General features: G+C 38.3%; 2 protein-coding genes across 6 annotated transcripts in view; one reads left to right on the plus strand and one right to left on the minus strand.

Annotated features, from left to right (window-relative positions):
* Positions 1-13,087, plus strand: part of ZCCHC24 (zinc finger CCHC-type containing 24) — a 365,856-nt gene that overhangs the window by 317,364 nt on the left and 35,405 nt on the right. The window lies entirely within an intron of this gene.
* Positions 1-13,087, minus strand: part of ZMIZ1 (zinc finger MIZ-type containing 1) — a 224,665-nt gene that overhangs the window by 16,139 nt on the left and 195,439 nt on the right. For all 5 annotated transcript variants that reach the window (XM_063434176.1, XM_063434177.1, XM_063434174.1 and 2 more), the window contains 3 exons: positions 2,288-2,432; positions 1,650-1,764; positions 1,017-1,234 (listed from right to left, as the gene is read on the minus strand). In XM_063434176.1, coding sequence (XP_063290246.1) covers positions 1,017-1,234; positions 1,650-1,764; positions 2,288-2,432 — 478 coding nt within the window. The remainder of the gene's footprint in view (positions 1-1,016; positions 1,235-1,649; positions 1,765-2,287; positions 2,433-13,087) is intronic.

Here is a 13,087-nt window from a genome sequence, read left to right on the forward strand (position 1 = left end):
TCTATATTTTGGTTATTACTGGATTTGGACATCCTCATATAAGTGCCTCAATCAACACCGTGGGTTAGTCATTGCAGATACTACTGCAACAGTAGCCTGGCTCTACCTCCCTGGAGAAATCAGGCTCTGCTTATATTAATTCATCTCAAAAACTGTGTTATATAATTAACTGCTACTGTTATGTATTACTTTGGGAAGATCAGAACATCACTAGAGTATGGGACTCAGTGGTAACCACAGCTAACATATCTGAAAGGCTTGCAGAAAATAGCAGATGTGTGAATGTCTATTCACATAACTGAAGGCGTAACACTAAAGGTATAATTCGACTAATTAGTATAAGCAGATTATGATTTTAATATAAGTGCAAATTTAAAGACGCATTATCATTTTAAGTTTTTTATATTATGAAAAACAGAGACTGAACTGGAATTTCATGTAATTTCACAGAAATTCCTAAATCACAATATATCATATGATAAGCTGTCATGGTGAGAAAGGGGAAGCTGCAATTTGTTTTCTTTCTATCATTTCTTACCTATCTAACCATTTCCCAGTTTTGTCCTTGCCCCCCCCCCCCCCCCCCCCACCCCCCTTCAATACTTACTTCAAATTCCTGTCTGTTTTAATTCACTGTGGTATAAGTGTCTGTTGTTCTAGCTGTTTGACAAGTACTTTATCATAAGACAAAGTATTTTGTCTTATGTATTAGCTTATATTTTGTCAAAATGCAGCAAAAAGCCATCACCTTACAACCATCACTTATGTTAGCAAAGGACATGAGGATAGCAGGCATTCTCTTGTACAGTGCATTTTCAGTATTGCTACTCTTACCTGGGCACCACCATGAAAGCATACATTTTACCTTAGGGCACGTGGGCTGGATTGATAGAAATGATAAGTTCCCCACAAGTTACAATGACAGTTTAAGGTACAGGTTTAACTACAGTAAAGCCAGTAATAGGTTTTAGTTCTGCACTGCAAAACCCATCTAGAACAAAGAATTTGAGCCTCACCTGCCAGCAAATCCGCCTCCCCCGGGGTAGTTGGGACGCCCATACATGCCCTGTTGCATATAAGGCTGACTGGAGCCACCCTTTGTAGAAAACTGCTGCTGTTGCCCAGCAAACTGTGGAGAGTTCATTCCACCACTGTTGCTGTTCATGCCGGATGCCATGGGATTTCCACCTGGGTTCATTGGATTGTTGGCATTTACCATGGGGTTCCCAAGAACCTTGAATGAATATAAAACCACACATTCTATTAAAAGAGTCATTAATGATAAGTAGTAGCAAATTATCAACAAGCAACCAGAGCTTGTGAGGAGTTCTGTTAACTCTGCCCTTAAATGCATGCAGTAATATCTACTATGGATATACAACCACAAGTCACAATCAGCAGTATCATGCCTTTAACAAATTTTCTGATGAGGTTCTATATATTAATATTTTGACAAATAATTTTGCTCTCAAACAGCAATACCGTTCAGTATGTTCTTGAGGTAAAAGCATTCATTTGTTATGTTTACCAGGTTTTGACCTGGGGTGAAGAAATTAGACATATATGTTGGAAATCGCTGATCTACAAGTGCTATACTCATAATATATATTGTAAATAAACGTATGTCCATTGTGATGTTGTAAACTTGCCTGGCTCTGAGACGTGTTTGTAACTCCCCACACTGTAGTGACCACAGACAAGGAACCGGGTGGCTGACTGGCGTTCTGTTGCCAAGGGACGGAATCGTAAGGGAATGACCCATCACTGTGTTAAAGAAAAGAATAAGAATGGTTAGATAGTAAAAAGGGGATATATGATTTGGTGAAGACATAACATGATAGATGAACATCTACAACAAATCAACAAACTTTATCAAATTTCTGCAGGCTGTATGACTCCGTGAATTACAATTTATGTCACAATCTCAATGCTGACCAATCATCTCTATGGGGTTATGCTTTGTCAAACATAGAATGCTAGTTTGTGGCAAAGAAAAGGCCCAGCTTTTTATTTTGGAATACAATACCCAACTTAATGTCTAATAGCTTGCAATTCATTATGTTTCAAAGCACTGAGATTTCAAAACATCGGACCAATCCAATTGGTTTTGTGATATATTTTATTTTGTACCTCGAAAGCCTAGTCTGGAAATGGTTTTAAGAACTTGCCAATGTTGCACATAGCCAGAAGGCAATAAAAAACCTTGTGTGTATGCAAAGTAAACACATATGCTCCCACAAACACATGGGTGTCCCTAGTTGCTAAAGTTGACTTATTCCAAGCTTACCCATGGGACAAGGAGGGTTTCATGGAAGTCAAAGAGTTCATGGGGGGCTGCATGGGGAGTTTTCCAGCCTGCTCGTTCTGTCTGTTTTTCTGGTGGCGTAAGAGGAGGAGTCGTCCCAGTTCTTCACACCACGAAGAAAGTAGGGCTGAAAGATACAAAATACTGTTAAGGATGTGTACGTAAAGGTCTCAAGTATAGAATGAAATGCAACATAATACGTTATATATGTAAATGCATATATTTCACTTCAGGATGAACTCAATGATATATGTTTTCAACATAAAACATTTTTGTACTAGAGAGAAACCATTACAAGCACAGCTTCAACCCAGACACAAAGTCGCCCGCCTGCAAAATGATTATATCATAATGATAAAATCTCAATGAAATACTCATATTGATGGTGTTGGAATTTTACTGAAATTCCAACCCAGTCAAAAGATATACTGAGACAAAGTAGGGACTATTTTGTCCCAGTATTTTCCCTACGTCTGACACTTTTTGATACTGGGCAGAGCTACCTCCATCTAAAAGTGTCAACCAGTGATGGCTGCAGGAAATTGGCTCTATCTACGGAGGATCCGGTAGTCTGGTGGCATCCTCGTGACGTAAACTATATTGGGCTACCACTTTAAGCCATTGGACAAGTAGATTTTATTTATTTTTAATTTCCACACCCTTGAAGAGTCTTAATTATAATGCACCAACCTTTTGTGGTATTTTTCAAACTGATCAATATAAAGAGAGAGATTGACGTACTAAAGTAATATAGGATGGGGAACCACAGAGACACACGGATGTTCTAAAGTAATATAGAATGGGGCACAACAGAGACACACTGGCGTTCTAAAGTAATATAGGATGGGGCACAACATAGACACAGTCTCTTCTCTTTAGCACTCCTTGTGTAATTACAGTAATAGCTAACATTATATCCAGAGTCTCAGTGTGTAGATACTACAACAGGGTCAAAGTGTGCTCCTTAGAATAGATAATGTGACTGATTCCAGAATAATTATATCACAGCTGGACAATGTGTTTCCATACAAAGTGCCCCCGGGGGGTGGGATATTAAAAAGCTTCTACCATGCTCACTGATACTACAAGCATTGAAAGCAAACAGAGTGCAGAAGAGTTATCCATCTGACTCTGCATTAAAAAAATAAGCTGAGCAAGAATGTGGGAAAGCGTGCAGAGTCACCGCATGGTACAAATGGTAACTGCTAGGAGCATTTGAATGCAACAAAAATGTTTTTGTGTATTAGGGAAATACACAAATTAAATTAAAAATATTTATTTTAGAAAAAAATTACATTGGTTAAAAAAACACACACCAAAACTGTAACTGCTTGTATTTCGAGACTAGATGCACTTTTTATAGCAAACAAACAGAGCAATTTAACAGAAAACAAGCATCCTCATCACACTGGTCCCTGTGACATAGCCAATGAGAACCACTAGGTGGTGCAGTTACAGTGAGGAAAATGTAAACGCACAATGGTCTTAGACTAGACTAGAAACACTAGAAACAATAATATATATATATATTAAACCTATTTAATCATTTGTTAACAGCAGTGTTTTTCTTCCATGACTTTACATAATGTTTCAACATATTTTGTTAAACAAATGAAAGGTAGAAAGAATTCTGAGTAGATGCATGGATAATCACTCAATCTGTAATGGCTGTTCACAAGGTGTATGCATGAGCCTTGTTTCCAAACTGATAATAATGCCATTGTACAGAACACTGGTGAGACCTCACTTGGAGTATTGTACGCAGTACGGGAGACCGTATCTTCAGAAGGATATTGATACCTTAGAGAGAGTTCAGAGAAGGGCTACTAAACTGGTTCATGGATTGCAGGATAAAACTTACCAAGAAAGGTTAAAGGATCTTAACATGTATAGCTTGGAGGAAAAACGAGACAGGGGAGATATGATAGAAACATTTAAATACATAAAGGGAATCAACACAGTAAAGGAGGAGACTATATTTAAAAGGAGAAAAACTACCACAACAAGATGACATAGTCTTAAATTAGAGGGACAAAGGTTTAAAAATAATATCAGGAAGTATTACTTTACTAAGAGGGTAGTGGATGCATGGAATAGCCTTCCAGCTGAAGTGGTAGAGGTTAACACAGTGAGGGGGTATTTTGAAATATTGGGCAGACTAGATGGGCCGAATGGTTCTTATCTGCCGTCACATTCTATGTTTCTATGTTTAAGAGGACATGTTTAACTTCTACATCTAAACAACAGTGATACGTTTACAAACTTTTATTTCCAATGTTGACAGTAAGCTTTACCAACCAGACGTTACCCGATACATAGGTGGCTGTTTCTCAAATGCAAAATCTCATCATTAGCGTCAAGGAATTACCAGCAGTCATTACTATTAATGGCTCCCAAAGAGTATCATATGGAACGTTAACAGCCAGTTAATGGCTGGTCTATACAACCTTGTCGCTTAAGATTCCACTATTCACTATCCCTCCAAATTTAAAACCTATCTTTTCCTGATGTAACAACACAAAAAGCAAGTAACCAACAGAACCTCCTGCACCCTCCACCCCCACCGCTCCATATTAACAATATTTTTTTTTTTTAAATATGTATTTAATAAAATAAACTATAAACATTACCAGACAAGAACTCCAAGCCAGCCTATCATAGAGCTCAGACTAATATTCAAGTTGTGAGAAGGTCTTTATAAAGGCCGTCTATAGTTGATTGCTCAATTGCCATGGAATGCTCAATTTTTCAGCAGGATTTTTTTTTTTTGCCCCTCCTCACTATTATTAGGGTGAGGAGGTAGGTTAAGACATATTTGGGGTAGGAGGAAGATACAATTTAAATACATGTGGGCCATGGAGACTGGGCACCTTCAGGGCCATTACCGAGGTTATATTTTCAAAAAGGTCCAGGACAATGGAAGTCTTCTGGGCCCATCTTGGGACATTATTTATATATATATATATATATATATATATATATATATATATATATATCTCAAAAAGGCCTGGGTATATCCAGGGCCCTGTTATGGCACTTTACCACACTGTTACTTTAAACAATTTATAATTTACTGTGTGGTGATTTATTTCAGTAGCCGTTACTAGCGAAAGAACAATAAAAAATTGTAAAAGTTGGTAACCTTTCGCTACGGTACATCTAGTGGCTTTTAATTGCAACAGCTTACGGCAGCTGATGACTGACAACATTGGAAACAAGCCGTTTGTTTTTTTTTTTAAACTGTTTGAAATATTATTTATACATTTTTGCGGTTTCCCTTGCTATCTAAATAATGGAAGCAATAAAATTACTGATAATGGCAGTCTGAAAAGCTTTTATATCATTTTGTTTTTATAGTTTGTTATATATTTTCCTTAGCATTTATATTTCTATATTATGTTGACATTATACGTTGGAGAAACATTGCTATAATGCCTTTGAATACTACTGTACTAAAATGATTAGGAATGATTAGGAATTAAAGTCACGTTAAACACCAAGGCTAAGTAGCAGGGCTGCCCACCTTTGTCCCTTTGACTATTATGAAACTACATTTCCCAAAAGTCCCTCAGTCTTTGACAGACATATAATTCTGGGAATTGGAGCTCACAACAGGTGAAAGGGAATTCTGAGCAGTCATACTATAAAACACTTCAATAAAAGGCAATGGAATACTGTAGGTATAAAGGAAGGGGGTGGGCAAGAGTAAAAATTATCCTTTTTGGATGTTATGCTGTTAATGCTCTTCCTGTCGGTGAACGGATTTTTGAAAGACTGTCTTAAAATACGTTCCTTTAGTTCAACCAAAATCTTAAGCTGACTATTACAGTACTCAGCCATCTGTGCAGAAGTGCAGCAGAGTGCACATGCGTGAATGGAGTTTGACAGAATTGCAAACATCCACTCGGAGAGGTATTATTCCACTTGGCAGAGTGGGGAGCAAAGAGAAGTTTCAATTGCCACTAATGAGCCCAATAAAATAAAAAAAATAAAAAACAATTCGATCTTCATCTGTATGCAGCCTTCTTAGAGGAAAGCAGAGGTTGAGGTCAAACATTGGTCAAAATAAAAGCCAAACATTGCCCTTCTTCAGTTGTACTCTCAAACTTATTTAAGTCTCTGGAAAGGAAACAATTGTTTTGTATTGAAAATGTAGAAAAATAAGTCATTGTTTCTTCTTTTAAATGATATAAAAGCAGATATTTAGTCAATCCCAAATTGATGCTATCCAAGCATCTTGATGGGCTCTTATCTTACCAATAGGATGCTATTAAAATTTAGCTTTAAAACAGCTGGAAACATAAAGAATTATGTCAAGTCTCATAAGTATGGTTTTCATAGTATCAACAACAAAAAACTACATAGAGTGTTTGACTATTATTTAATTTAAAATGCCTCAACTGTGTCAAAATAAAGCATGCCTCGATCTTATACCAAAAAACAAAAACAAAAAAAGAATTTCATGTTTCTGCTTTAAAGATACCTTCTGACAGCAGATTTCTGTGGTTATGCTATAGAAATGCCAATAATAATAATAATGCTTGTGATAATCATAATATTACAGTTTATAAAAAATGGTTTTAAAACTAATTCAGTTAAACAGGTGTGAGTTCTGTATCTGAGACTTTCCACGGTACAAAGGCATTGGAGAAATCCATAAAGAAGACTCCTTTCCTTGAAGCTCTAAAGGTGATCAATATATTTTTGTCCTTTCTTCCTCCCAACCATGCCAAGTCAGTACTTTCTTTTTCATATGAGAGATATAGGAAAAGAATGCTTCCCTATTGCCTTTGGGTTTCATGGTTATGGAGGAATTCTGGGCAATATTATAAATTACCTAGAAAAGCTACAATTTCTGGGGAAATTGTGTGAAGTGTTCTTGCCTCCACCAGTAGTCTACAACTGGAGTGGGCGGAGTAACTGTTATTATTTATATAGCACATTTAATTGCAACGCTGTTGCACAGTTACATTAAAACATACATTTATAAAAACATTAGCAGGTGTACAAAAGGTTCTGTCTATGACATCACTTGCTGCTGCAGCCTGGCACAGGTCAGAGTATTTTGGCGGTAGCCATCTTCAAACGGTCGTATTTTAATGCATAGTATGTCTCTGAAGTATTACAAATGAAGGCACAGTCGCAGTTTAGAAATTGCCCTTCAAGTTTGAGCTGGCTTGAGTGACGTTTCAATGAATGTCAATGGAAGGCGTGAGTTGCAAACAAATGGTCATGTTGTGAAAACTTTCAGGACTATGGCTTAGCCGTGGACATTTCTAGTGGCAGCAGGGATAGCTGAACGTTTTGAAATAAGATTTGTGTAGGTGGGCTTGAAAATGAGGGAGTGGTGGCAGTTTAGAAATCATGTCCTGATTTTTCAGCTTTTGCCAGCTCCCACTCTAGCTTTGAACATTTTGCCATTCATTCCTATGGGACCAATTTTGCCTCAAGAACGACGATATTCCGTGAACCATTCGGCGAAACGTTCCACAAAGTAATAGCACACCAATCGGGAACAATCCGCACGTTTTGGTATATTTTTGTCTATGTAGTGTAAAAACTGTGGGAGGAGATAGGGTGGTAAATTTGGCTAGAATAAGAATAATAATATATATGTGAGATAACATTAAGTGGTCTTGCTATGCAAGAACACTTAAATAGAGCCAAGTTCGTCAATTATCGTAGAAAAAAGGGCAATTATCCTTGTCACCCACAACCAATTGAACAAACGGTTTGGTGACAGGGATAAAAACCATGTGATGTATGAGCATCATTCAAGATACTGAAGTGTAGATTAAATGCGCATTGAAAGGTACTTAATTGATCAATTTAAGTTTTCGTTGGAAAAAAAATGGTTTCATGACTTTTCCAAGAGAACAAAGCTTTTTGAGGCTCTGGTGGCCTCTTTTGTGCCTTTCCATGTATAGTGCTTATCCAGTATAAGCTACAGTTTGATTCTTCCTGGGATTTTGACGTACCCAGATAACTTAATATAAGCATTCTTCACTTAAGCTCAAGGTTTGTCATATTGTAAAAGGATTTGAATATGTTAATTAAAATATAGGGACTGGTTCAAATCTAGTGTGAAAACAATTAACTCACAGCTGTATGTATACCTTTTCATTTTCCTTAGACAGTAATATGCCACAGACAACACCCCAAGAGATAGTTTGCATACCAGTTGTGCTGATAATTAGAATGTCAGTAATGAGTTAAAGCTCCTTAGTAGAATGGTGAGGGAGGGGGATGTCACAATTCCACCTACCATCCCCCTCTTAGGCTCAAAGATGATGCACACTCCAGAGATTCAAGCTGGGTGGATAGATGTAAGAGATGGGTAGATGGCAGACTCTCCTCTGTACACCATATGGCATTGCTGATCTACGAAACCAAACCTTCTCTTTACTGTCTATAAATAGAAGTGCATTGGGGTAGATGGAAGCACACTGCAAGAGGGCAGATAGTGTGTGACAAAGGTTGCCACAAAAATACATATATGGGGGAGAGAGAAAAAAGCTTACGTCTGGGGGGAACAGACAAACACGTGTGTTAGGGGAACTAAAAACAGCATTTGTAGGGGTACAGAGAGAGGCACACACCTTGGGAAGAGAGAAAAGTGTATGCCACAGAGTGGGGGGCTGGGAAGAGAATGTGCCAGGGGACTTTGAGAAATGGTGTGTCAGGGCGTTGAGAGCAAGGTGTGACAGGTAGGCTGAGAGGGGAAAACATTGAGAAGCAAGTGTGCAAGAGTAGGAAAGGCTTTGAGAAAGCAAAACATTAGGGGCTTACAGAGGGACAGTACCAGGAAGGATAAGAGAGGAAGTGCGCTCGATAGGCTATGCTGGCTTAGAAGTGGAGTAAGCCCTGCTGGCTTAGAGGGGACTGTGTCAGAAATGGCACCAAGTGAAACAGACAAAAGTCCATTTGATTTATTTATTATGTCAAATTGTAGTGGAGACATTGAGGAATTTCCCAAAGTCTCCCATAAACAGAGGTACATGTTAAGCAAAGTTACCATGGAGGAAGACGCTAGGTTAATTCTAACTGGGCGATGACATGGGCTTGGAGATAGCTGTACAGTTTGTATACAACACTGACAGGGGAATACAAGAACATTTAATGAACAGGAATAAAATGGTTGTTTCTCCATTTCTTTTGAACAATATAGTGTTCAGACTTAATGTTGACAGCAAACGTAATGATGTGGGGGTGAAAAAAAACTTGATCTTTAAGGCCATTGTTTTGCACATGGATTCTTGGATCATCAAAGTGCTTTGAAAGTCAAAGTCATCTGTGAAGAAACATTGGACATCTTTCGCTGTTGCTTATGGGGATATCATGCTTTGATTCCTATAGTTCAAACAATGTAGAATAAAAGAATTTAGCAAGAAGCAAATTCTAATACATTGCAATATTATACTTTCAACAAGCCATACAAACAGCGACATACTACAGTATCAATGGGTACGTGTGTTGCAAGAATAGGATCATCCAATAAGACAGAACATGGCAGAGATAGACACAAAGACACTAATGTCATTTGACTGCAATAAGTAACGAAAAATGACAAGCCCTATGGGCAAATAACCATAGAGAGAGCATTTTTTAAAATTTTTGTTTCCATTCTACAATTTTATATATAAATGTACTATGATGACCTGACATAATGTACATAGGCCATTTCTCCTACACAGCATGCTGCAGCTTCCGTACATCTTGCAGTGCAATGGCCTCTTTTCTTGGCTGTGAAAAGGTTAACATCGAGACCTAGGAGACAGCTGGACCAATTAGGTCATGAAACAAAGAAAGACAGGAGACTGTCCCAGGTGACGTGCAGAGTGGCTCAGACGGCTCCTCTAAACCTGGCTGGCAGGCGATGGAATTGATTGTTAGATGGGTAATACAGCAAGGGACAGAAATAGCATCCACCTACAGAGGAGGGGAGGGTGGGGGACACTGCAGCAGTCACGTGCAAAAGATAAAGGGGGGGGCGGAGGAGTGAGGGGGCAGCAGCCGTGCAATGTACACTTGTGTCCTTTGGTATTGTCAGTTCAGGAGTGCTTTATGATAAACACAAAAATGCACAAAGGGGAAAGCAGCAAAAAACGCCTCGTTGTACAGTTAACCACACACAACAGCATCCAACGCGTTCGCTTTCAAAAAAGATGCAATTGTGTACAATTCTTGGCTTCTTGTGGATAAACTAATATCACAGCATACTTTAGGAATAAGGTACACTATTATATGAGCTCAGGCCCCAAGAAATGTGTGGAGCAGTAAGATAGGTGTGAAAATACTGTGCAGAATATGTGGTTTAATAAGAAACTGATGCTCGAGTGACCAAGCAATTTAATGCTCCTCTCCTTCCACCTCCAGCAACAAAAACAGCTATTTAAATCAGGACACAGTTATCAACTGCCTTGTATAATCACCATGTAACCAAAAGATGAGTCTATTATCAATGTACTACAAGATTTCTTTCCATGTGTTACTCAGATCACAAAAGGGAAGTGGAAAAGGGCATGTGTGTGCGCATGTGGGTGTATGCGTGTAAATGTATACATTTCTTGCCTTCTCAAGACTAAAAATGCGCTGCACTTAATTTTTTTTTTTTTAATAGTTCTTAAAATAATCGTTGCCCACCTCCTATCATACAAAGGTCAAAGCAAAGAAGCAGCAAAATGAAAGCCCAGCTCATACATGTGTCACTAGTTTAAAAATAGCAGCCAGTTTCCCAAAGGGGGGGGTGGGGGGAGGGGGGAACGACAAAGTGACACAGAGAGCAAAGAGGAGGCGATGTTATACAGAAATGAGTCACCCACTCCTCCAGCTGTCAGGAGGACTGCATGCACATGCACCAGTGACATAAGTTGAATCTGCCAAGTCCTGTGCCATCCGTTGGGTGATCTCTTTTAACCCCAAATGGCAAAAGAGAGAGCAGTGGCTGGCACACAGAGGGTTGATACACAATCAGGGTTGGCATAACATAAAACAAACACAAAAAAAGGTAAATTTGGAGGCCACAAGTTGTAATCTCCCTGATCTCAAACAGGGTCACTGGGTGATTCCTCATTTATTTCACTATAATGAATAATCTATTTCAAAACTGCAGCTACAGAGCAAGAGTAAGTGAGTGAGCTTGGTGCTGAGTTAAAGTATGTCTAAAAAGTAGTGTTGCATTATAACAGACATGACATGCCACTTATGGATGCACAACACCAGTCATACGGGTCTGTTACATTGTTCTATGATGGAAATCGTAGCATCCTTGGTATCCCATTAGTATAAATACAAGGTTTGGCACAGATCTGTATATGTGCACTGTAGAGGTTTGGCACAGCCTGGTACGTGGCTTCCCACACTATAATAGGGTATTAACCACATGGTCCACACCAGCTGAAAAAAATGTTTACAAGAGCTGAATTATTATTTTTCCCCGCAGCCAGCTACAAGCCTGGAAAAAGCTGCTACCATTGTCAAAAATCCATAGCACTCTTACTATGGAGCACTATGGAGCACATAGCACTCTTACTCTTAATGAATAAATAAATAAATAAATGTTTAGATGTGTCACTGTCTTGTTACTCGCATAATATCCTATTTAAAAAGTTCTGGTACATTACTTCTAAAAAATAAATACAATTTGATAACATTTTTTCTTTTTTACAACCTGTAGGGTGTAACTTTGTGTTTGCACAAATCAATTAAAATGCATTATTAAAGCACTATAGCCGTCGAAATAGAAACATGTATATCTAACGCTATAGTTTTAATCTACTTATTCCGGTGTGTGTGCCGCCATACGAGTGCTTGAAAGGTGAGATTTACTTACCTTTTAGGGCCTCGCCGTGCTGGTCTCCATGATGCCCTCGCCTCGATGCTCTCTGTTTGCTAGATATACCCCAATGAAAACTTGCAAGCTTTTTGTCATTGGGTGTATATCTAAATACAGCTTGCAACGCTGTGGCTGTCCAGTAACAGACTTCTTTGGAAGTAAGGTGCTCTGATCAATTGCCTGCCTCTTGAGTTAAGCTAAACAACCAGGAAGTAACAGGATTAATGGTCTGGTTGACAATTAGAGGGGTGTCACAAAGTTAATTTATAAAAGTGCCCATTTCTATTGAAATCTGCACTTTTTGTAAATTAAAAAGGGGACACACTCTTCACACGTAAAGCACTTTTAAGCAAGCGAAAGTGCTTTGGGTGTTTGGAGTGTTGCTTTAATAAACCACAATATGGACCCTAAAAATTGTTTCAATCTCCTGCTAAAATGAATGCACATCCAGGCAGGTTCTTATAAAATCTAAACTCATGCTGAGCAGCGTTGTCTTAATTTTATGCTGGTGTGTCATTTTTTTCTTTTTTGAAACTTATATACGGATACAACTATACAGCAGCAAATAAAAAGGAAGTTATCTAATGTTATGTCTTCACTTCTGGTTCCATAAATCTGTAGAAATAGTTATATTCACAAAAGAAGCATAAGAATTGCTAATTGCTGCCTACTCATGGTGTCCAATAAGACACATATCATATGAAGGTTTTTTATATAATGAAAATAAACCATCTATTAAAATGTTACAATAAGGGCCAATCCGTATCTGAAAAGGACACAATACAAGTGAATTGTAAGATTGTATGCTTTGAGAGACAACAAGAAATGTGCTTGCACATGCAGTTCTACCTGGATTTAGCTCTGCACAATATTGTGCTCTTTAGCAAATAAACAGTTAAATGCAGGAGCAAAAACATAGAGTAATATCTATGCCAGATAATGGCTTA

The sequence above is a fragment of the Pelobates fuscus genome, chromosome 10 (genome assembly GCF_036172605.1).
Source record: "Pelobates fuscus isolate aPelFus1 chromosome 10, aPelFus1.pri, whole genome shotgun sequence".
In the NCBI taxonomy this organism is placed as follows: Eukaryota; Metazoa; Chordata; class Amphibia; order Anura; family Pelobatidae; genus Pelobates; species Pelobates fuscus.